Source organism: Aedes aegypti, chromosome 1, assembly GCF_002204515.2.
Source record: "Aedes aegypti strain LVP_AGWG chromosome 1, AaegL5.0 Primary Assembly, whole genome shotgun sequence".
Classification (NCBI taxonomy): Eukaryota; Metazoa; Arthropoda; class Insecta; order Diptera; family Culicidae; genus Aedes; species Aedes aegypti.
Genome location: NC_035107.1, coordinates 64,154,824 through 64,181,177, shown reverse-complemented (window position 1 = coordinate 64,181,177; position 26,354 = coordinate 64,154,824). Strand labels below are relative to the sequence as shown.

General features: G+C 40.3%; 1 protein-coding gene across 1 annotated transcript; it reads right to left on the bottom strand.

The window, feature by feature from the left end:
* Positions 1–12,977: 12,977 nt before the first annotated feature.
* On the bottom strand, positions 12,978–26,252 carry LOC5570753 (transcription factor grauzone). The gene is made up of 3 exons (XM_021838122.1): positions 25,997–26,252; positions 21,940–23,319; positions 12,978–13,426 (listed from the first exon to the last, which is right to left on the bottom strand). Exons 1-3 carry the CDS (start codon positions 26,114–26,116, stop codon positions 13,097–13,099), a joined length of 1,830 nt encoding a protein of 609 aa, XP_021693814.1. The 5' UTR covers positions 26,117–26,252; the 3' UTR covers positions 12,978–13,096.
* Positions 26,253–26,354: the final 102 nt, after the last annotated feature.

Genomic DNA, 26,354 nt, shown 5'->3' with positions numbered 1-26,354 from the left:
GTGAGGAGCTCTCCGTTTGGAGAAGTGCCTCAGTCATCGATATCGTCATCGCCACCGTAAATTTCAATTTGTCGTATTTTTAATTCTTCTTCTTCTTCTTCTTCTTGGCATAACGTCTTCACTGCAACAGAGCCTGACTCTCAGCTTAGTGTTCAATGAGTACATCCACAGTTATTAACTGAAAGCTTCCTTTGCCAGTCAAGGAAATTCCAATTACGAAAAGATCCTGAACCGAACTCAGATACCTTCAGCATGGCTTCGCTTTGTAGCCGCGGGCTCTAACTATATGTGTTTTCAGATAAATCAGATATGATTCCTTGGTTCAGTGTATATGAAATTATTGTCTTGGCAAGGAATGTACAAGATGAGCATTATGCTGTGATAGATTCGGAAACATCCTTAAATTGACGTATTGTCGATTATTCGTAATAAATCAGATATTGTATGATATGATGATGTGGTAAACACATTAGGAACACATTACACAAATAACTCTTTAGAACACATATGTTGGTCCTGAAAAGAGCCCATTGAATTGTTGAATTCCAGTAACAGGGTCACTTTTTGACGGCGCACTGGTTGAAATCCTCCTCGCCCGAGGTTTGCGGTGGCGATGACAATGGGCGCTTCAACTGATTTTCTTCAGCCATCTCGTACAAATCTTGCGTTAACGCACCGATTCATGCAGGGCCAATTTTGGAAGCGCGAGTCAATTTAGAAATCTTGAGCGATTTCACAATCTGAACGCTGGATTTGCCGCAGCTTGATGATCAAGAGCTCTGTGGCACAGGTAACGAGGAGCTGAGCAGGTTCAGCGGAGCTCTTACCAGCTCGAACGCGAAAATGGAATGAAGCATAATTCGACGAAGAAGGTATGCTTTATACCCTTAGAATAGCAGATGCCGCTCCTCTTTTTCGTATTCTTAGCTTTCTGATCTGGGAAATAGGCTATATGAAGTTATTGTCTTGGCAAGGAATGTACAAGATGAGCGATATGCTGTTATTGCATCCCGACGGCACTGCAGCAGCGTCCTCGGAAGCATCCTCTAATTGCCGTATTGTCGATTATTTGTAATAAATCAGATATTGTATGATGCTACGAGGTGAATTAAGAGATTATAGCAAGTATGTGGTAAACACATTAGGAAATATTACACAAATAACTCTTTAGTACACATTTGTTGGCCCTGAAAAGGGCCGATTGAATTGTTGAATTCCAGTAACAGGGTTACATTTTGACGGCGCACAGGTTGCAAACCTCCTCGCCCGATGAGGTTTGCGGTGGCGGCTTCTTCGGGGTCTTCTTCATCGCGACCATGGATGGAAATCTAGTGATCATGACAAAATCTACGATGCATCGCGGTTGTTCTTTATCGTGCGATCATAGCAACAACGATTAAACTTTTGTCGTTAAGGTATCACAACAAACTACGCTCCTTTGCTATCGATGTCTGTGCCTGAGAAGCACGCCCGGTCAGAGCAGGCCGATCTGTTGCCTGCTGAGATGCGATCCAAGCGGAGAGTGAAAAGCAAATTACGTCATCTTTTCTCTAGCACCCCTATTTATAGATATGCTTGAAATCAACGTTCTGTTTTAAAACAGTTATTAAACTATTTGGACAGGTACGTGGAATTTAGTAAGTAAACGACATGAAACTTTGATGCTTTGTCTTTCGATTGAGGTGCCTATCAAGGAATTTCGTTGATTCAGCAAAAAGTTATAAACGTTTAAAATATTTCATGCCAACGTAACGCTCTTGGTTTTGGAATTCCAATTTCACTTCTGTATAGAGGAGAAAGACGTAGTTCTACGTCAAAAAAGTTCGGCTGTGCCGCTCTCAAAACACTATATGAGCTGTTCAGTGAGGATTCTTTCAAGTATCAAATTTTATCAGCTTACCAAAACATGATTTGGGTTTTTAATGTCTCTATATTTATTTAGTAAAAAAGGATTAACATATCTAGGGCTGGTAGCAGGTTTCTTTTTAGATACCATTTAGGGGCGGCTCAAAACAGCGTCTGTTCTCCATGTTAGGAGCGGCTGATCATCGTCCTAGTGCCAGCGTGGGACTCTAAACAGTGCTGTGCACGATGATCCTCCGGCGAGACAGGGGGTTGGTGCAGGCCTTACAAGCCAGCCGTAAAAATCATCAGTACAGGAAGCATACAATGTAAATTCGAACCGGAACAATCGGCATAGACCCAGGCATCGAAAGCGGACTAACGATTGGAAACTCGGATGATGGAACTGTTAGTCTCTCAATTTCTTGGGAAGTACCCGCATTCTTTCCGAATTATTGAGGGTCCGCAAGTTCGACATCGTAGCGCTGCAGGAGGTTTGCTGGAAAGGGTCGACGGTACATACGTATAGGGATGGTTATACCATCTACCAGAGCTGCGGCAACAGACATGAGCTGGGCACAGCTTTTATCGTGATGGGCGAAATGCAGAGGCGCGTGATTGGGTGGTGGCCAATCGACAACAGAATGTGCAAGTTGAGGATCAAAGGCCGTTTCTTCAATATCAGCATAATCAACGTGCACAGCCCTCACCTAGCAAGTGACGATGACGATAAGGACGCTTTCTACGCGCAGCTGGAACGTGAATACGACGGCTGCCCAAGCCATGATGTCAAAATCGTTATCGGAGATCTCAACGCTCAGGTTGGCCAGGAGGAGGAATTTAGACCGATTATAGGGAAGTTCCGCGCTCACCAGCTTACGAACGAAAACGGCCTTAGACTGATTGATTTCGCCGCCTCCAAAAACATGGCCATACGTAGTACCTACTTACAGCACAGCCTCCCGTATCGGTACACCTGGAGATCACCCGAACAAACTGAATCGCAAATCGACCACGTTTTGATTGATGGAAGACACTTCTCGGACATTATCGACGTCAGAACTTATCACGGCGCAAACATCGATTCGGACCACTACCTAGTGACGGTTAAAGTGCGCCAACGACTCTCCGTTGTGAACAACATTCGGTACCGACGCCCGCCACGGTACAATCTGGAACGACTCAAGCTACCCGAAGTCGCAACTGATTACGCGCAAAGCCTTGAAGCAGCGTTGCCGGAAGAGAGATAGCTCACCGAAGCCCCTCTTGAGGACTGCTGGAGTAGTCTCAAAGCAGCCATAAACAACGCAGCGGAAGGTGTCATTGGGTTCGTGGAAGCAAATCGACGGAACGGTTGGTTCGACGAGCAGTGTCAGACGGTTTTGGACAAGAAGAATGCAGCGCGGGCGATGATGCTGCAGCAAGGCACCCGTCAAAACGTGGAACGATACAAACAGACACGAAGACAGCAAACCCATCTATTCCGGGATAAAAAGCGCCGCCTGGAAGAGTTGGAGTGCGAAGAGATGGAGCAGCTGTATCGTTCTTAAGAAACACAAAAGTTCTACAAGAAACTAAATGCATCCCGCAAAGGCTTTGTGCCGCGAGCTGAAATGTGCCGGGATAAGGATGGAGGTATCTTGACGAACGAACGTGAGGTGATTGAAAGGTGAAAGCAGCACTACGATGAACACCTAAACGGCGCAGAGGAGGAAGATCAAGACAGCAGGAGGAATGGCTTCATCAGTACGGCGGATGAGGGAGATGTGCCAACTCCCACAATAGGTGAAGTTAAGGATGCTATCAAACAGCTCAAGAACAACAGAGCAGCTGGAAAGGATGGTATTGGAGCGGAACTTATTAAAATGGGCCCGGACAGGTTGGCCACTTGTCTGCACCAGGATCTGGGATACAGAACAGCTACCGGAGGAGTGGAAGGAGGGAGTAATATACCCAATATACAAAAAGGGTGACAAGTTAGAATGTGAGAACTATCGAGCGATCACCATTCTTAATGCAGCCTATAAAGTGCTTTCTCAGATCATCTTCCGCCGTCTATCGCCACTGGCAAGCAGATTTGTGGGAAGTTATCAAGCCGGTTTTGTGGACGGGCGATCGACGACAGACCAAATATTTATGTTGCGGCAGATCCTCCAAAAGTCTCGCGAATATCAAGTCCCTACGTAGGGGAAGGGTGGTAAAATGAACACTTTAAGGATATCATCGTGTTTCTGATAGAAAAACGAGGAATTTGTATAGTTCTATAGCACAACCTCAAAAATAGGGATGTTATCAATATCAGCGACATAAATTCAGGCTGAATTAGCTAAATTTTCGCATATTTTTATCGTCGACTAAAAACGATTCAAATGTTCATTTTACCTGCACTATGTGGGTAAAATGAACAGCTGTTGGTGGTAAAATGAACATCATGCAAAAAACGTGAGCAAAATAATTTTTTTTGAAAATTTTCATTGCATATCCGAAAATATATCCATTGAGGATTGTAACCCATTCAAAAAGAAATCTAAAAGTATTAAATTTGACATCATATCATAACGATATTCACCTCACTGAAAAAACTCAAGACCTCTGAGCTAAAAGTTACGTCAGTTCTTATTTTCTAACGTGGTTTTCTAAAATCTTAGTATTCGTTGATATTTTCACTTCAATTCACTTCCGTATTAACCAGAACAATCCTATTTATGCTCTAAATCGTCCGTGCGAGATAAAAAATCATTGAAATTTGTTTTTTCTCGGTGAAAGGCAAGGTGTTCATTTTACCGCCCCTGTTCATTTTTCCACCACTTCCCCTATTCATCGAAAAGCTATGGAAGATTATGGACGAGAATGGTTTTCCCGGGAAACTGACTAGATTGATCAAAGCAACGATGGATAGTGTACAGTGCTGTGTGAAGATATCGGGTGCATTATCGGACCCGTTTGAAACACGCAAAGGACTTCGACAAGGCGATGGTCTTTCCTGCCTCCTGTTCAATATTGCGCTAGAAGGTGTTATGAAACGGGCGGGCTTCAACATAAATCCAGCCAGATCATTTGTTTCGCTGACGACGTGGACACTAGACTGATGCAAATTTTGAAGTTTTTGCTCCCCTATGCTTAAACGATGTCAATTATGATGAAAATGGTCCTCCCAAAATTTGAAGTGATTCGGAAGATATTTGACTGTGCACACGCCATTTGAAGTTTATATGGAGATTACTATGGAAAACGTCAATCTTTTGGGTTCAGCCCTCTATTTCTTCGTAATAACATTTTATGGAAAAGTGAATACACTCACCTCATGTGAAAACTTCCCAGCTACAACTTTGCCGAAGATCACATTTTGTTGGGACGTAAGGATAATTTGTTATTATTGATAACAAAGTCTATATCATGCTGAGATGATCATTCAACTTCTTTCAGAGCAACACTGCTTTTTTGCTGTAGAACATAGTAGCCTGGATTACTTTGATCTATTCTTCCCGCCAGGAGTACCACTGTTGCCTGCCGAACAGTTGGTGAAGCATGCTACATGCAAACCAAGTTTATGATGATGAATAACAATTTATCCTGACGTCCAATCAAAAAGTGGTCTTCGGCAAAGTTGTAGCTGGGAAGTTTTCAAATGAGATGAGTGTATTCACTTTTCCATAAAATGTTATGACGAAGAGATAGAGGGCTGAACACAAAAGATTGGCGTTTTCCATAGTAATCTCCATATAAACTTCAAATGGCGTGTGCACAGTCAAATTTCTTCCGAATCACTTCAAACTTTGGAAGGATGCTATTTACCATAATAAAAATCGTTTAAGCATAGGGGAGCTAAAATTTCAAAATTTGCATCACTCTAGTGGACACTGTCGGAAGAAGGTTCCAGGTGGTTGCTGAACAGTATACCAAGCTGAAACGTGAAGCAAATCGGGTTGGATTGAAGGTAAATACGTCGAAGACGAAATATCTGCTGGCTGGAGGAACCGAGCGCGATAGAGCTCGCATAGGCAGACGCGTGACGATCGACGGGGATGAGTTCGAGGTGGTGGACGAATTTGTCTACCTCGGATCATTGATAACGTCGTATTACAACTGTAGCAGAGAAATTCGAAGACGTATCATTGCCGGAAGTCGTGCTTACTACGGACTCCACAAGACCTTGCGGTCTGGTAAACTTCACTTCCGTACTAAGTGTACCTTGTACAAGACGCTGATAAAACCGGTAGCCCTCTACGGGCATGAGACGTGGAAAATGCTCGAAGAGGACCTGCAAGCGCTAGGAGTTTTTGAACGACGTGTGCTTAGGACGATCTTCGGCGGAGTAGGTGAGAACGGCGTATGGAGGAGAAGAATGAACCACGAGCTTGCGCAACTCTACGGTGAACTCAGTATCACGAAAGTCGCCAAAGCTGGAAGGGTACGATGGGCGGGACACGTTGTGAGAATGCCGGACAACAATCCCGCAAAAATTGTGTTTAACTCAAATCCGGCCGGTACAAGACGAACGGGAGCAGGATCTTGGAAGTGTGGGGCGATCGAGGAATTGGAGGTTAGCAGCCATGGACCGAGTTAGTTGGCGTAACATTGTGGCGCAGGTCATGTCTTGAAGGACGTAGAGCCAGCAAAAGTAAAGTAAGTAAGCAATAATCTTGGAAAGCTCTTCAAGAGTGAGTCTTGCTGAAAATCCTCTTTCATCAAGGTTGACCTAAGAAATAACATAAGTAACTGTAACAGAAGGTACCCTAAAATTTACTTTAGGACTACGTCACGAATTTTTCTGAACAATTTCTCAGCTTACCGTAAAATTTCATTCAAATTTCCTTGGAGAAAACTCCTGGAAGAATGTTCGAGGAAAAAGTTTTGAAAACTTCCTTGAGAAATTTCTTAGAAATCATAGAGGAATTTCCGAAGAAATCTTAGGAACAATCTCTGAATTAATTGCTGAAAATGCTAAAGGTATCGTCAGAGAAATTTGCAGTTAAAATCTTAAAAAAATCTAATGAACAACATCTGGAGAAGCTTCTAGTTGAATGTTATAACATGTTATCTAGAAAAACTGATGGGAGAATCACCGGATAAAATTTTAGGAGACTAGGGTTTTTTTTGACTTGCTGTTTTTTCCTTTTTTTTTCCGAACAAATAATATTATTTCATTAGTGCAGCTGAAAGAGCATTGGAAGAGATGTTGAAAACTGAACTCAACTCAATTTTGACGAAAATGCAGATGGGAGTGACTTGCGATTCACATTGAGATTTTTTTAGAGGAATGCCCTTTGAATGCCTGTTTGAATTTAATAAGACATTTCTGGAAGAGTTTTTGATAGATTTTCTAGAATAATCCATAGAGGAACTTTTTAGACAATTTCTGGAGGAAATTTTGAATGCATTCTTAAGAAAGTCCACATAAAAACTGTTGAAAGAATTACTGGAAATTAAAAAAATAGCTTAGAAACTCCTAAAGGAATTCTTGTCAGCTTTTCTAGAAAAAAAACCCAAAAGAAATTTTAGAATTTTTCAAAAACTGTGGAGTAAATCTTTAATCATTTTCTTGGTAGAACTCCTTTTTAGGTTCTAGAGTCCACGGCTACAAAGCAAAGCCATGCTGAAGCTGTCTGGGTTCGATTCCCGGTCGGTACGGGATATTTTCGTAATGGTAATTTCCTTGACTTCCCTGGGCATCATATTGTATCATCGTACCTGCCACACGATACGAGTGCGAAAATGACAACTTTGGCAAATAATGCTCTCAGTTAATAACTGTGGAAGTGCTCATTGAACACTTAGCTGAGAAGCATGCTCTTTCCCAGTGAAGACGTAGTGCTAAAAAGAAGAAGAAGAAGAAGAACTCCTGTAGGAATTTGTCAAAGACCGCTTAGATACATCGCTGGAAGGCTTAGTAGAATAATATTTGGAGGAAACACTGGGACGGCGTCGTGTATTGGGGATTTTTTTTTATTTCCGTACAAAGTGGGCCGAAGGGTCTCAGATTTTCATGAAACTTTTTCCACAGGCAGGGCTTATCAATATATAAAATTCAGGGTCGCTTGTTTTTCCTGGAAAATTCAGTTGGAATTTTTTTGTTTTCTTCTGACACTACTTACTTTGAAAAATTATAACTCAAGAACGAAGCATCGTAGAAACAAAGTTTATTTTATGAAAATGAAAGGAAATTTCCTCAGGAATAAAAAAATATTAACTGGAAAAAGTTTTCCACAACATTTTCCACCGTTGAGAAAATTCGTAAAGAAAAGCCGGAAAAACTATGCTCCAACTCGTGGAAAATTTTCAAAAATATATTTTTGAGAAGATAATTTCATAAGTTTTAATCGCTGGAATTTTTGAAATGTACTTTACTTTCATTTTTGAGTTATGGCCAATTTTGTAAAAAAAATGTGCAAATGTGCCATTTTGAGCCTTTTCTTTGGAAAATTATAACTCAAGAAAGAAGCATCGTAGAAACAAAGTTTTTTTTTATGAAAATAAAACCAAATTTTCTCAGGAATAAAAAAAAAATTTAACTGGAAACAGTTTTCCACAAAATTTTCCACCGTTGAGAAAATTCGTAAAGAAAAGCCGGAAAAACTATGTTCCAATTAGTGGAAAACTTACAAAAATATATTTTTGAGAAGGTATTTCATAAACTTTAATCGCTGAAATTTTTGTAATGTACTATTTTCGTTTTTGAGTTATGGCCAATTTCGTGGAAAATGACCATATAAGCCTTTTCTTTGAAAACCCATAATTCAATCGAAGCATTGGAAAAACAAAGATTTTTTATCAAAGCAATTGCAAATTTTCTAAAACATCTAAAAAAAATATGGGATTGGTTTTAATGAAGTATAAGTCGGAATGGATGATAGTTTTCATGAAAAATTACACCGCTAAGAAAAACTGAAAAAAACTGTTCCTGCCTCAATTTTTCATTACACTGAAAAGGTATTCTTTCTTTTCTATGGAACAAATAAGATTATTATTATTATTATTTTAATTTTATTTATTCAATTATTCAGTATATAACTTACACTTTCATAATAAATCTTCGAGCTGTTTAGTAGAATACCTATAAGTAGATGAAAAAAACGAATTTAGTACTATACCATTTAATTCCACTAGAGTTTGTTTGGCCTTACAGTTGAGGTCGAAATACGCGTATCTGTCAAAGGATACAAACTCTAGTGGAATTAAATGGTATAGTACTAAATTCGGTTTTTTCATCTACTTACACTTTCATCTTAATACTATCTATTTTTTCAACCGGAAAGGTTGTCATTGGTTGCTAACACCAGAAGATTTTCGTTTCTTTGTATTATTAAGAACAAAGCATGCTGTATTGTCTGGGGTTTCATGTGCATCTGAGAATTCACTAGCAAAAATGCTTCGTTCGTCTTTTGGTATAAATGAATGATATTTTTTTGTTCCACGAATTGGAACAAGGTTAGAAAATCTTTCCTGAAGAAATTTTTCAGCCTCTGAATAGGGGAAGAGCACCAATTTTCGACCCAGTACTAATTTTCGACCCACCCATACGATTTTGGCCTACTTTGTATGAAAATCCGAAAATTGGCACATAATTCTTGTAGGTCGAAAATTAGTGCTTTTCCCCTAGTCATTTTCAGTTGCATAAATAAATTCCCAATCTTTTTTAAATTGGTCTTTCACCTTTTGCGACACAGCCCAGTCGCATTATTAATTTCTGCTGACTTTCTAATACTAGCATCTCTAGCCATTCGCTTAATGTCAAATTTCAAAAATGTATGCAACCATGAAAATGATTTTAAAATTAAAGCAGAATGGCACTTTTTTCCAACCTCACATAGAAAAGGTCCTTGTGATGGTATCGGTGGCAACATTAAGCGAATGGCTAGAGATGCTAATATTAGAAAGTCAGCAGAAATTAATAACGCCAAACAGTTTTTCGACTGGGTTGTGTCGCAAAAGGTGAAAGACCAATTTAAAAAAGATTGGGAATTTATCTATGCAACTAAAAATAACTATTCAGAGGCTGAAAAATTTGTTCAGGAAAGATTTTCTAACCAATTCCTGGAACAAAAAATATCATTCATTTATACCAAAAGACGAACGAAGCATTTTTGCTAGTGAATTCTCAGATGCACATGAAAACCAAGAAAATACAGCATGCTTTGTTCTTAATAATAGAAAGAAACGAAAATCTTCTGGTGTCAGCAACCAAAGACAATCTTCCCGGTTGAAAAAATAGATAGTATTAAGATTATATACTGAATAATTGAATAAATAAAATTAAAATAATAATAATAATAATCTTATTTGTTCCATAGAAAAGAAAGAATACCTTTTCAGTGTAATGAAAAATTGAGGCAGGAACAGTTTTTTTTAGTTTTTCTTAGCGGTGTAATTTTTCATGAAAAATATCATCCATTCCGACTTATACTTCATTAAAACCAATCCCATATCTTTTTTTCAGATGATTTAGAAAATTTGCAATTGCTTTGATAAAAAATCTTTGTTTTTCCGATGCTTCGATTAAAATATGGGTTTTCAAAGAAAAGGCTTATATGGTCATTTTCCACAAAATTGGCCATAACTCAAAAACGAAAAAAAGTACATTTCAAAAATTTCAGCGATTAAAGCTTATGAAATTACCTTCTCAAAAATATATTTTTGAAAGTTTCCACTAATTGGAACATAGTTTTTCCGGCTTTTCTTTACGAATTTTCTCAACGGTGGAAAATTTTGTGGAAAACTTTTTCTTTTTATTTTTTTTTTTATTCCTGAGAAAATTTGCTTTCATTTTCATAAAAAAAAACTTTGTTTCTGTGATGCTTCGTTCTTCAGTTATGATATTTCAAAGTGTCAGGGGAAAACAAAAAAATTCCAACTGAGTTTTCCGGGAAACTAGGCGACCCTGAATTTTTCTCATTTTTTTTTTATTCATATATTGATGAGCCCTGCCTGTGGAAAAAGTTTCATGAAAATCTGAGACCTATCGGCCCAAACCCGTACGGAAATAAAAAAAATCCCCTATTGTGAGTGTACTTGGATAGTCCCTGGGAAAATCTTCCGAGTAATCCCTGAGGAAATTATAGGAGGTAGTAGCGTAGAAGAACTCATGGATTTCGTGAAGCAAACTCCGAAGATATTGTTCTAAGCATCTAAAATATCACTGGCGCAATTGCTGGGCGAATTCCTGGTATAATTGGTGGAGAAATCTCTAGGGAACACTATAAGAATTTCTGGAGGAGTTCTTGAAATAATTCCACTAGAAATCACTAGAAAATTTGCAAAATTACTGTTGTTTTTCCTCGAAATATTTGAGAAAAAAAAGTTCTGAAAAAATGTGGAAGTATCTGATGTTCAAGTATCTGAAGGCTTCTCTGAAGCCTCTAGAATTTTGTACCAAGATTGACAGGGAAAAAAAGGACTTAAGTGAAATCAGCGGAATCTGGAAAAAAATCCTATAATATTGTCGCGCCGCCACCAAACCGGATCACACCAGTGTGACTGTGATGTTTATGAACACAGCGCAATATTCAAATATAAGTCGCGACGCTTGGAGGTTGAAAAAAAATGAATTTAAGAAAAAATGCTTGTCCTTATTTTTGTCAGATCCATAATAGTATCTGAGATCGTTTTTTAAAGTACCTACAGGGACCATCGACTTATAGAATTATCGAGTTATAGAATATACCAACGCAAAAAATCCCAAAATCGAAGAAACAAATTTCTTTATTTCCAATGCATATTGCGGGGAAATTTAAAAATTTGGATTCCTTCGCGGAAATAACGCGCAGCCAGCAATCCCCGCATAGAAGAAATATACCATAGTAGGCTTGCTTAGAATATTCTAAATTAGTAAACATATCGATGGCGAAAGATTCCTCTTGTGAAGTGTAAAATGTAAATGCAATTCCTTTTCCTGGCACTGAGTTTCATTTTAATCGCATTAAGGGCCGATTTCTTCACCTTCGCTTAAGCTGTAAACCAAGTTTACCCATATGGTTAAACTAAGTTTAGTGCTTAAGCGGTGGTGAAGAAACCGCTTATAATTGAAATTAAAAATGGACACGCCTTATAAACCTGTGAATATTCGAGGCATTGAAACCCAATCAGATGTCTTACTTCCGCTATGTGGATTCCAACCAATGCCGTCCAGTGCGTTGGGAAATTGCACGGAAGTTTATAGAAAAGGGTTGGAAAGACTGTTGACCATTCTTATTTGTTCAGTTTGATAAAATGATCAATCCGGATTGTATCCATACAAAATTGACAGGAACCGATCAGATACCAAATATTCAGCATAAATAAACGTGGTAAGATCAGAGGTGACTACGATGATTTTGATGGAAAAATTTCTGTTGAATCGAAATGAATTTTCCAGGAATCAAAATTTTGCTTGCAACGCGTAATATATGATACTACTGTAAGAAAGCAATCATATTTTGTTGATATTATTTTACAATCAATTATTTGAAAACTTTTTTTGAAATGTTCGAAAAATCCCATTTTTTAGCTACAATATTTTTTTTTATTTCAATGTTTTTTAACATTTATTATAACTTGCAAGTAGTTATTCACTTCCAAACAAGAATTAGTCCGAGTTTCCCCGTATAAGAAGGATTTTAAAATGGATATCGAGTTATGGAGGGAAATTTTCCTCTCACGTGACATCGACTAATGGAGATATCGAGTTATAGAAATATCGACTTATGGAGAGCACGGTGTAACGGAATTTGAAGGGACCGAAAAATCCATCGAGTTATAGAGTATATCGAGTTATAGAATATCGAGTTGTGGAGAGTCGACTGTAATTCCTCTGGAAATTTATGGAGGTATTATTGTTGGAGCGCTCAAGATTGCTGGAAGAATTTATGTGAGAATTGGTGGGCGAATTCTTGAGGGGGGAATATCTCTGATAAAGACCACGGAAATATGTCAGGAGAAGTCACTAGAAGAATTTCTGATTATTCTCTAAGAATCGTTAGATTAAATTCCTGGACAACCTGTGGAATACCAATTGGGTAAAATAGAGTCTTTAGAGACCTTTCATTAAAAATACACATTTTTGAGACATAGTCTCTAAAAAGAGACCTACTACCAGCCCTGCAAATTTGCAACGAAAGGAGTTTGGGATAGCTTTAGAGCATAAACAAGGCGCCAAAAGCATTAGAGACGAAAAGCTCCTATATTATGTACACGATCCACTTACCAACTCGGCTTAAGAAATACGCTCACAAAAACAAAAAAAAATCTAATCTTATTGCTACTTACGGCTCCCTTCGGCTCAGGAGTAGTCCGCACTCTCGGCCGAATGCGGCGGCATAATGGGTGCCAGTACGCCTCCCGGAATCAGCCCCGGCAAGAACGGCGGCAGTTCCGGCATGCCGATAGCAGCATTGGCCACCGCCGTCGCCGCGGCAGCCGAGGCAGCGGCCATCGTGGCCGCTTGCACTTCGGCGGGTTGCTTCTTCATCTGCAGCGCCAGCTTCCAGTCGGCGTACTCGACCGGATGCATTTTCCGCCGGTGCGAGTACAGATTCGAATTGGAGTTGAACGTTTTGGTGCAGAAGTTGCACGAGTACAGGACCTCGCCGGTGTGAATCGTTTCGTGTTCCTGTGAGGAAAAAAATAGGATAATTCGAATGATTATTAAGATTTGATGTTAAATACCGTAAAACGGGGTAACTTTGATAGTTTTTTCGAAGAAAACTTGAATATGTATGCATGTTGTTTCAAAGAATTTTAATTCATATTTTTAAAACAAGTACTGGTATCCTAACTATCGATTCCAGTTGATAGATTTCCAAAAGATTTATTCTTAATGGATATATAATTTTTCATATAATCGAAAGTCGGTTTTCTGTTTTGGGGTAACTTTGATAATGGAGCATCACTCGAACAAAATTGAATGAATTATAGAACATTTGTAGGGCGTTGCATATCTTTAGGCGTTTAACGCTATATGGAAATTTATGACTTAGATTACAAAAATGGCCCCAGTTTGTAAAAATAGTATTCGCTAAGAGTTTTGAGTCCGAATTCGAGTTCTACTATAACTAGGCTGTCAAGTATAAGTGACGAATTCATTATGACTTCATCAAATAGTGATCGTAGAACAGATTGTTTGAGAGCATTTCAAAATTGCTAAAATCTTATAAATTTTCCATATTTGCATATATATCCTCAAATGTACTTGATTCCAACGAAAATAGCTTTAACGTGAAGTGTCATACTAATACTCTTCATTTTTGCATTCGTTTTGCTTAACAGATTAGTAGGAACTTTATTATTTCGTTTAGTATGTTGAGAGTCTCGCACTATCAAAGTTACCCGCATTATCAAAGTTACCCCGTTTTACGGTACCTAAATGTTAGATTTTTTCCTATATTTCAATCACGATTTCTCACAAAAGTTTCACCAGTTTTTCATCAGATTTTTTTTCAGTTTTGGATCCTGAATACTATCTTTTTACTCATTTTATTTTTCCAGCAGAGTTAATTAATGAAGACGACTTTCCTGGTTAGTGGTTGACAAGGTAATGAATTATTTTATTTTCTAACACCCACACGTCCAAATATCGAAGATTGCTATGATCTATTTATTTCACATATTCGTGACTACGAAGATACCTACCTACGATGCTGCCTTCTGGAAAAAGTTTACTCGATGAGTGTAGCATCAAAAATTTAAGGCGAAGTAGGCCGTCATTGGAATTTGTACGCGTCGTTGATGATTGTTGCTATTTCGTCTCACGATTTCGAATCAAAAAAAAATCAGTTGGTTTTGCACTGACACAGCTGAAAAAGTATCAGCATACTTTATGTATGTTAACGCGTACAGTGATACTTTTTTAAGTCAATATAAACTATCAAGACTGAGTTTTTTCATTTTGAAATGCAAGCTGAAAAGTCATCATTGTTGCCAATTCGTTTTGGCTACGGGCTACTTAGCCTTAACATGGCAATGCATACACTCAAAAAAATCCAAACGTCATTGCTACGTGAAAAATCACGTAGATCATTCCAAATTCATTTTACCTTCACTTCACCTGACTAAGATAAAGATCACTAAACCATTCATAATCACCAAATAGTGACTCGGTAATGTTTACTGAGGTTACCTATCGCGCTTACGTGGAATTCACGTAGGTGCCTGAGTTCATTTTGACATTTGCATAGTGTACGTACATTCGCTGTTGAGCTCAAATCCTAAGATGGCGCCCGCTTGATTTTTGAAGAACTTCAGAAGCTGCTGCTGCTTTAAACACTATGTAAGATTGATTTCAAGGAAAATATGCTTTGAATGCAGAAGAATCCCTGCATTACTTCATATTTTATACGTGATTTTGATTTATAACTTCTATCAATTATAGCACGCGAAGGCTTCAACATGGCAGACCAAACTCACAAAATTGGGGAAACAGGATTCAAAATGCTCTGACAATAAAAATATCACAATCTTTTAAGTTTGTTTACATTGGGAATTAGTTTTCTTCCAAAGCCTATTAGAAATAAGATTGGTCTTTATTACAGTTAAATTTAATGCAAAACCATCTAGGTCCTATTGAAACGCTTCGTAAAGGCTACCGGAAAATCCACGTAGCTCTTACGTTTAGCGGCGGTGGAATGGACAAACTTCAAAAGTTCATGCGTTCATTCTGGGTTACCTATGATTAACGTAAGAGCTACGTGGAAAGTGCGATGGAAAAAAATCACGTATGTTTTCACGTAACAATGACGTTTGGATTATTTTGAGTGTAGGAAGTGAACTTCCGAATGCTTATATAAAAATACCTACTATATTTAATAAAAATCTGTTTAATATATATTGATCACAGACAAACAGACGTACTACTTAGAACAAATCTCGATCAAATTCATAGTCACGAGCAGGGTTGGGAAAAAATCTGACATTCACTCTACAGTAGCCAAACAAAGCCAATCACAGTCAGCGGACCCAGTGAAACTCACGCCCATCGCTGCTGTAGGCAAAAAGCCTTGAAAATTGCAAAACACCCGTTGCTAAGGGCAACCCAAAATTACTGTAGAAAAATGTTCTATTTCCCGCTGCATTTCCCGCATTTGGAGCCTTCAATGACACTAACGATTTAGAAAATTCATTCACCCAAAATATACTACTTGATGAGATTCACGTTTTTGATCTACTGTACTGGGGAGAGCCACGTGATTTTCGTGAAATTCTAGCCTACTACTATTACCATTCCCAGCACTGGTCACGAGGACATGTACGCCCAATGCTAAAATCGGTGTATTTGGCCGACGCGCCAACAGATGGCGGTAGTGAGCAAACGTCAATCATGAACAAGAACGATGCGAGCGTTGCGGGTGGCGGATTGGCCACCTACCATATTTTCGAATCAACCGTTAAAAAGGTGGTCGGTGCACAACGATGGGAGTGTGACGTCTGTTTGTCTGTGTATTGATAGTCTTTTGATGGGCTACGTCTGGGAGGGAGGAACCGATACAAAGTTTCTGCATACAAAACCATTGACTTTTTTATGTTTGTCCGGAAAGATCGAAAGTAAGAACAAAGGAAAATAGCAATTTTAAACCAGGCTTCTTCTTTTTCTTGACATTAACGTCCTCACTGGGATAGAGCCTGCTTCTCAGATTAGTGTTCTTATGAGCACTTCCACAGTTATTAACTGAGAGCTTTCTATGCCAAAGTTGCCATTTTCGCATTCGTATATCGTGTGTCAGGTACGATTATACTCTATGCCCAGGGAATTCAAGGAAATTTTCATTACGAAAAGATCCTGGACCGACCGGGCTGTCTTGATTGTCGTTGGCAAGCTGGAGACTTGCAGTTTGAGAAAAATATTCTGCGTGTAGTATCTGTGCTTCCCTCCCAGGGCTACATTAACGCGGTAATCTTCTCATGTTTGCATGATAGACATAACCATCAGCACTATCATGGTAGGGAAGATGCGTTTTTGTGTTCTTGGCTACATTCTTGCATCTGTAAACAATTTCAATCAAATAAACTGTACATTTGCTAAAGATTGGATTCAAAGGTTTTACTGGAAGAGATTTTTTGTTTCATGTGTAGAAAAACTACACAATGGACTGATTTTCGGCTTTTATTTTCCAAATTGACTGTTAGCCGCGCCGGTTAACGTTAAACTGCCTCGAGTGGCATATTTTCGTGCAATATATCCGTTCATTCGTTCTCATACTCCCTCACAAACACACATGTAGCATCGATTCAATAGCGCCTTCTCGAGATTAGTAAACTAAATTGTAGACCCAAACCCAAAAGTGTTGCATTACTTATCATTTATGTGTTGATGTGCAGCTCTATATCTTCTAATTTCTTATCATCTGAATCACGCCAGTTCACCCAGCGTTTTATTCGGGCAGCCTCGACTATGCCATCGTAAGGTAGTTGAGATATTTGACCGTTCTCAATGTCTCTAATTACATATCGGTCATGGGGAAGGACTTTATGGATTCGATATGGCCCTTTAAATTTGGGAACAAGCTTTTTATTAGTACCAATCGTGTTGCCAACGTTCTTTATAACAACAAATTCTCCTTCAGAATACTGTACGGGAGGAATATGCTTCTTATCGAATGCCTCCAATTTCTTTGCTTGTGAGTCTTGGATGTTGTGCGCAGCAACATCACGTATTGACGAAAGATTTCGTGGCACACCAGCAGAAGATTTCTCCTCCAGAAATTCAGTGAGCAAATCGACACTATTACTACGTTGATTTACACCGAATAATAGTATGACGAGTAGTTGAGTGGATGGAATTATTGAGAGCATACTCAACATTACTTAACATTTTGGACCAATCAGAATGTTGCACAGGTTCGGAGACTTTTGCTAGCATAGACTTCAAGACTCTGTTGACCCGTTCGGCCTGTCCATTGGCTTGAGCGGAAGCTGTAGCTACTTTAACATGATCAATATTCTTATCAAGAAGATAAGAACTAAACTCCATAGACGTGAAACATGTTCCACGGTCACTGATGATTCTGCGAGGACGACTGTAGTATTCGAAGTATTTATCGAGGCAAGCACAAACCTCTTTTGTACTGGTTGAATTTACTGCATATAGTTTAACAAACTTTGTGAAAGCATCGACAATAGCAAAGACGTGTTTTCTCTTCGAAAGTATCGATGGCAAGGGACCAAAGTGGTCTACATGGACGGTGTCAAAAGGAATAGGATTCTTAGGGATGTTGTACAATTTCCGAGAACAACTATTTGACGGAGCTGAGTACATGATACAGCGGATACAGTTTTTAACAAACTTCTCGACTTTTGCTTGCATGTTTGGGAACCAATAGTATAACTTAATATAATCGATGCATTTTGTTATTCCCAGGTGACAAATTTTCTCATGAGCCTGCCTTATCACATTCGTTTCCATTTCCTTAGGTACGTACAACAACATTTTATCGCCATCAGATTGCCGGTAGACTAGACCATCTTCTAAAGAGAAATGCTTCACGGGACCTTTACTTAACTCATCTCTAATCCTGACAATATTTTGAGTAACTTGCAGCTGAAAAACAATGTCGTCTGGACTTACGGCAAAAACTAACTGATCCGAGTTACTCAACGTTTGAATGGACACCGCAGGATAATATCGACTCAGAGCATCAACATGGTTCATCAGCTTACTGCTGCGGTTCATTTCACGAAGATGTGAGTAGCGTCGAGCCAGTTGCTTGAGTTGAGCAATGTTGTTGGCTGTATACAGCACAGCAATGTTAGCGGAACGGTCACGGAATCCATCGATGATTATCTGCACTGTCTGCGCTTCATCGATATTTGCTCTGGAAGCAATCTCCTGCATTTGCAGTATGTAGCCCATGACTGAAGTTTTCCCGGCTACAAACGTTGTCTTCCTCAACTTATCAATAACTTCGGCAACCGAATATACGTGGCCGAAATTCTCCAAAAAGTGATCACGAAACTGCTTATACGTCTCCGATTTATCGATCCGCAAGTACCACTCGGCCTCGGTCCACGGGTTCCATCATTCGACAAATACACTTCAGCTTGTCCCCATTGATTGCGTCGCAAGCTCGCTCGAAATCTGTAATCCACTTGCTTGCATCGTAAAACACTGTTAGCGAACTTGGGCACGGAATGTTTGATGTCCTGGAAATCGGGTTGCTTGCTCATTAGACTGGCCCAACTCAGTATGGGAGAAAATCAAAGTTGTATAATTCCACGGGGCACCCTCCAGAATTATTCCTTAGAGTTAGAAGAAGACTTCCTGAAAGTTTCAGCTCATTTGGTCGTTCCATGAGCTGGCGCATTTGAATTGAAGTTAATATGGGATTTTCAGCTCAAACATATGGGATTCAGCGCATCATCTAATGTTTGGTTCAGGAAAATCGTTGATCGCGTTCAATTGCACCCAGAATATCAAAAACACTACTTGATACCATAGCAAACAATATTGTAGAAGGTTGTTTCATGATTAAAATAGATAAAGTTGGTGTTTTAACTATTTCAAGTAGATTTGCTAAGCTCATGCTATACTGCTTTGTATTTCCTCAACATAGCCACTAAGCGCATCATAGCCACCTATGACGCTGGGCGAGCTGCTGCACAAGGCACATGCCTATATGTGACTGTACAGGAGGCTGATCTAAGCCTAACTTTCAATAACTGAATTGTTAATGAAAACGAGCTTAAATCTAGATACAACCTTCTGCAATTATGTTCTTTAGGGTATCAACTAGTGCGTTTGTCATTCTGGGCTCAATTGAACGCGATCAACTAGTATACGGAACGAAACAGTGACATTGGGTCAATTCTCAATATATTTGGAACGAATATTCCATACAAACTTCAAATTGAATGCGCCAACTGGTGGAGCAACCAACCGAGTTGAAATTTTGTGAGCGATTTTTTCTTACCCTATGGCACATATCTAGGGGGTGCCCCGTTGAGTTTTACAACATTTTTGTTTTAGGGCCAGTCTATTGCTCATCGCTGCATTGGTTGCAGCCAGCTCTCGACGAAGATCTGCAATTCTCTTCCGCTTTTCCAGAACACGGATTTCGGCGTCCAATTCTTCTTCCTCGTCGCTCGTAGTGGAATCCTCATCAATAGAATTATCTGGAATCTTTCCTTCACGTGGTTGACTTTCGTACAGGGTTCGCAAATGGCGTACTGTTGCAGATGGAGGAAACTCAACATTGCGTTGTTTCAGCCATGCCATTAACTCGGATATATTCATTCGATCAGCCATTTTCTGCTTACACACTTTTATGAAAATCGCGGTCGCTACCCCACTTCTGATGCTGTAGAAAAACTACACAATGGACTGATATTCGGCTTTTATTTTCCAAATCGACTGTTTGCCGCGCCGGTTAACGATAAACTGCCTCGAGTGGCATATAGTGGTTATCACGCCCAATGGTATAGGTGCCCTAGTGTAGATGTAGTTGTGAACCTTAGAGGAAAACAATATGCACTCAGTCTCGAAAAACACCCAGAAAACGGGTGTAAATTTTTCAAATAGGGTAATATTTCCATATGCATTCTGATGAGTCTGGAAAGCGTGTGCAAGTTTCTTTGAGGAAAACAAAAACAAACTGTGTATGAAGAGCGTATGCTAGTCTACGTGTGTTCAAATGTCACTAAGCTCTATTTTCGTGCAATACATCCGTTCATTCGTTCTCATACTCCCTCACAAACACACATGTAGCATCGATTCAATAGCGGAAAAGGAACAGGAACCACATCAACGCAACGGTAGCAGATTTGATTTCGACAATTAGACTTTGCGTTCGAACAGTGTGGCCGTTCTTTTGAAAATTCTGGTACAGATACTACACATGTCATATTACTTGTGTTAACTAAAACGCATAGGTACATCATTTTATCCGATCAAATAGTAATTTTTGATGAACGATTATATTGATAAGTTGACGTAAGGGACGAATCATATATGACGTCTATCATTTTTCAGGATTTCTGAACCCCCCTCCCCCTCTGTCATGCTTTTTTTCAATACCTTATACACGTACTGTCACACTTTCGTAGACCCCCCCCCCCCCAAACGATGGACGTCATTTTTGAATGACCCCTAAGCACCTGGTCATTGTCATAGCAACCTGCGTTATACGCTTAACTATCCGAACAAAAACTAGACAAAATGTTACTTTTTGTCTCCCCCTATCAACATTTTCGAGCCAAATTTGACATTTTAGGGGGACAAGTTTATATAATATCTATCAAACTCTAAAGGATTCGAGGAAACTTCTTGTTAAGAATCCGATGAAAAACCTTATTTTTTATTCCCATTGGAAATGTGGGAGATTACCCAGTGGAAATCTGGGCGATTTCCCAATGGAAATCTAGGAGGCTTCTCAGTAAAATCTGGGAGTTTTCCCAGTGAAAATTTGGTATATTTTTTCAGTGAAAATCTGAGAAATTTCCCAGTGGAAATGTGGAAAATTTCCCAGTGCAAATCTGGTAGATTTCCCAGTGAAAATCTGAGTGATTTCCCAGTGGAAATCTGGGAGATTTCCCAATGGAAATCTGGGAGATTTCCCAGTGGAAACCTGGTTGAATTCACAGTGGAAATCTGGGAGACTTCTCAGTGAATATACTGTGGAAATCTGGGAGTTTTCCCAGTGGAAATCTAAAAGACTTCCCAATTAAAATCTGGGATAATTCCCAGCGGAAATCAGGGAGACTTCCCAATGGAAATCTGCGAAATTTCCCAGAGGAGATCTGGAATATTCCCCACAAAAAGTCTGAGAGATTTCTCGCTGGAAATCTGGGATATTTCCCAGTGCAAATCTGAAAGAGATCCCAACAAAAATGTGGAAAGTTTTTCAATAGAAATGTGAAAGGAGATTTCCAGAGAAAATCAAGGAGATTTCTCAGTGAAAATCCGAAAGCCTTCCCACTGAAAATCTGGGATATTTCCTGGCGAAAATCTGGGGTATTTCCCAGCGGAAATCTGAGAGAATTCCCAGTGGAAATCTGAGTGATTTCCAGGCGGAAAAGTGAGTGATTCCCAGTGGAAATTAGGAAGATTTTCCAATGGTAAAATGGAAGAACTTCTGTGATGTAATTTCTGAGGAATCTATGGAAGGGTCGTATAGAAAAAAAAACAGCTATTCTTACCTTCAAATCGATCGGCCGCTTGAACGCCTTCTCGCAGTAGCTGCACTGGTGCACCCGCTGGTCCTGGTGCATGTACTTCTTGTGGCTCTTGAGCTGCGCCGGATTGGGCGCCATCTTGCCGCAAATGTCGCACGCCACCGGCCCCGTACTCTGGCAGATCTTCCGGTGGGTCCAGATCGACTTTTTGTTCTTCATCCACTTGTGGCACCGTTCGCACTGGATCTTGAGCTGCTCCAAACCCTCGGCACTGTGCGTCAGCTGGTGCGTTAGGAGGTCGGACCGCTGGCGGAAACCACGGGCGCAGATGTCGCACACGTATTTTGCTGCTGCTCCGTGTTTCGAGTGCAGATGGGTCCGATAGGATTGGTTGGTGCGGAACGCAATGTCACACTCGACGCAGTAGAAGCGCTTCTCCGCTATCGAGGTGTGCTTCAAGCGATGCGAAGTCAGGTGGTACGCCTTGGCGAAACTTGCCTGGCACACGTCGCACTTGTAGATTCGCTCCTCGTCCTTCACGTGGGTGTAAGCTTGATGGAGTCGCAGCGCCAGACCACTGTGGAAGGGTTTGGAGCAAACTTCGCACTTGAATTTGTCCGGGTCTTCGTGGTACTGGGCATGCTGGTAGAGGAACGATCGCTTGTAGAACTTGTGATCGCAGCAGACGACCATCGGATTGCAGTTGTGGACGGTCGTTGTGTGGTGCTTGAGCTCTCCAAACGTGTCCGAATTGAAGTTGCATTTGTCGCAAAAGATCGGACAATACCTCCGAATGAACTCGTCCTCCCGGGCAATGTCCTCCTTCGTTTTGCCAATCATGGAACGATCTTCGTCGTCTTTCCGGGGTTTTCTTGGTGCGTACTTTCTTCTGGGCTTCTTCTCTCCTTTCGGACGCTTCGATTTGACTATAACTTCATCTCCGGAGTCGTCATCCCTCGGTGGTTCCCAATCGGAGTCATCTTCGGTGGGAGGATCCTCCTCTGGATCCACAATAACTTCCACAGGTTTTATCTCCTTCACCACCTCCGCCTCGACGTTCTTCCTTTTGCGGCCACGCTTCTTCTTGACCGGCGGTTCCAAAATCGGTTCCGAGTCGTTATCCACATCCTCGTTCTTCACTTCCTCAAACGGCTGCGCTTTCTCATCCACCAGACGATCCTCATCGTCATCTTCCTTTGCCTCATCCGCGGTATCTTCCCGTTTGATCTTCGCCACCGTTGTCACCGGACCCTCCAGCGGTTCGACTTTGATCTGTACGCCGATGGCCGGGTCGCTGACCTCGCTGTCCAAATGCACCCGACGCACCTCGCAGTAGAATTTGTGGAAGTCATCGATCTTCTCCCAGCAACTGGTGCAGAGAACGCTGCTGGCACATTCCGTTTCCTGTAAAAGCGAATAGAATCTATGAGTCCAGGGCTGGCAGCGAGAAAATGTGCGTCTGGGAGACTTTCTTGAGTGAATTAGGAAGACTATCCAAAGAAAATCTGAAAAACTTTCCAGAGGAAATCTGGAAGACTTTCCAGAGGGAATCAGGAGGATTTCCCAGAGGAAATCTGGAAAACTTTTCAGAGGAAATGCGGGAGATTTTTTAGAAGAAATCTGGGAGACTTCCCAGAGGAAATCTGGAAGCTTCCCCAGAGGAAATCTGGAAGACCTCTTAAAGGAAATCTGAAAGCTTTCCCAGAGTCAATTTGGGAGACTTCCCCGAGAGAATCTGAAAGTTTTCCCAGAAAGAATCTGGATTCCCAGCGGGAATCTGGTAAACTTTCCAGAGGAAATCTGCAAGACTTTCCCAAGGAAATCTGCAAGACTTTCCAGAGGAAATTTGAAAGACTTACCAAAGAAAATCTGGAAGACTTTCCGGAGGGAATCTGAGAGACTTTCTAGAGGGAATCAGGAAGACTTTCCAAAGAAAATTTTAAAAACTTTCCAGAGGAAATCTTGAAGACCTTTCAGAGAAAATGTGGAAGACCCTCCAGAGAAAATCTGGAAGACTTTCCAAAGAAAAGGTGGAAAACTTCTGGAAGACTTTTCAGAGGAAATCTGGAAGACTTTCCAGAGGAAATATGGAAAACTTTCCAGAGGAAATCTGGGAAACTTTCCAGAGGAAATCTGGAAGACTTTCCAGAGGAAATCTGGAAGACTTTCCAAAGGAAATGTGGAAAACTTCTGAAAGACTTTTCAAAGGAAATCTGGAAGACTTTCCTGAGGAAATCTGGAAGACTTTCTAGAGGACATCTGGAAGACTTTCCAGAGGAAATCTTGAAGATTTTCCAAAAAAAATGTGGAAAACTTCTGGAAGAATTTCTAGAGGAAATCTGGAAGACTTTCCAGAGGAAATCTGGAAGACTTTCCAAAGAAAATGTGATATACTTCAGGAAGACTTTTCAGAGGAAATCTGGAGGACTTTCCAGAGAAAATTTGAAAGACTTTCCAGAGAAAATTTGGAAGACTTTCCAGAGGAAATCTGGAAGACTTTCCTAAGGAAATCTGGAAAACTTCTGGAAGACTTTCCAGAGGAAATCTGGAGGATTTTTTAGAGGAAATCTGAAAGACTTTCCGGAGGGAATTTGAGAGACTTTCTAGAGGGAATCAGGAAGACTTTCCAAAGAAAATTTGAAAAACTTTCCAGAGGAAATCTTGAAGACCTTTCAGAGAAAATGTGGAAGACCCTCCAGAGAAAATCTGGAAGACTTTCCAAAGAAAATGTGGAAAACTTCTGGAAGACTTTTCAGAGGAAATCTGGAAAACTTTCCAAAGAAAATGTGGAAAACTTCTGAAAGACTTTTCAGAGGAAATCTGAAAGACTTTCCAAAGGATATGTGGAAAACTTCTGAAAAACTTTTCAGAGGAAATATGGAAGACTTTTCCGGGGCCCAGATAGCCGCAGCGGTAAACGCGCAGCTATACAGCAAGACCAAGCTGAGGGTCGTGGGTTCAAATCTCACCGGTTGAGGATCTTATCAGGTTGGAAATTTTCTCGACTTCCCTGGGCATAGAGTATCTTCGTACTTGCCACACGATATACGCATGCAAAAATGGTCATTGGCATAGTAAGCTCTCAGTTAATAACTGTGGAAGTGCTCATAAGAACACTAAGCTGAGAAGCAGGCCCTGTCCCAGTGGGGACGTAACGCCAGAAAGAAGAAGATGGAAGACTTTCCAGAGGAAATCTGGAAGACTTTCCAAAGGGAATCTGGAAAACTTCTGAAAGACTTTCCAGAGGAAATCTTGAAGATTTTTCAAAGAAAATGTGGAAAACTTCTGGAAGACTTTCTAGAGGAAATCTGGAAGACTTTCCAGAGGAAATCTGGAAGACTTTCCAAAGAAAATGTGATAAACTTCTGGAAGACTTTCCAGAGGAAATCTGGAGGACTTTCCAGAGAAAACTTGGAAGACTTTCCAGAGAAAATTTGGAAGACTTTCCAGAGGAAATCTGGAAGACTTTCCAAAGAAAATCTGGAAAACTTTCCAGAGGAAATCTGGAAGACTTTATAGAGGAAATCTGGAAGACTTTCCAAAGAAAATGTGAAAAACTTCTGGAAGACTTTCCTGAAGAAATCTGGAAGACTTTCCAGAGGAAATCTGGTAGTCTTTCCAGTGAAAATCTGGAAGACTTTCCAGAGGAAATCTGGAAGACCTTCCAGAGGAAATTTGGAAGACTTTCCAGAGAAAATCTGAAAGACATTCCAGAGGAAATTTGAAAGACTTTCCAGAGGAAATCTGGAAGACTTTCCAGAGGAAATCTGGTAGTCTTTCCAGAGGAAATCTGGTAAGTTTCCAAGAAGAATTTCTGAGACTTTGTGGAGGAATTCCTGGAGGTATCTCTGTAGAAGTCTCTCAACTTCTGCGAAGTCTTGGATGTTTTTCAAAAAAAAAAAATTACTATGATGGAGTTGAAAAAACATTCAATCGAATCTCTGGATAAAATCTTGCCGGATTTCCAGGAGGCCTTCATTGAAAAAACATTGAACACTGAATTCCTCTAAAAAGAGATCTGCGGTACCAGCCCTGTGTCTTCACTGGAGGAGGTGTAATCCCTGACGCGACTGACACTTACCGAGAACCAAAAATGGGTCGTCACAATACGCTCCACATCCTCGTCGTTGGCGTCGTCCGTGATGCGCAGGTAGTTGTCCGTCTTGCGGAAACACGTCAGGCACGGTTCCACGCAGGACATGGTCACTTTTTTGCGGGAGATTTAACACTATTCACAACACTTTTTCTCTGCGGAGAAAAATTTTCACGGCCAGCATCACCAACCAACCAAAGCCAACTTTTGACAGCTCGATGGGGGGAAAACAAAACAAAGGTCGCTCAGGCTTTTGTTTGCTGTTTGGCTTTTCTTTTTTTTTTTTGTTTGATGCACCGCCCGGTGACAAATACCCTTCAGAAACGATTGACAGGTCAAGATTGCG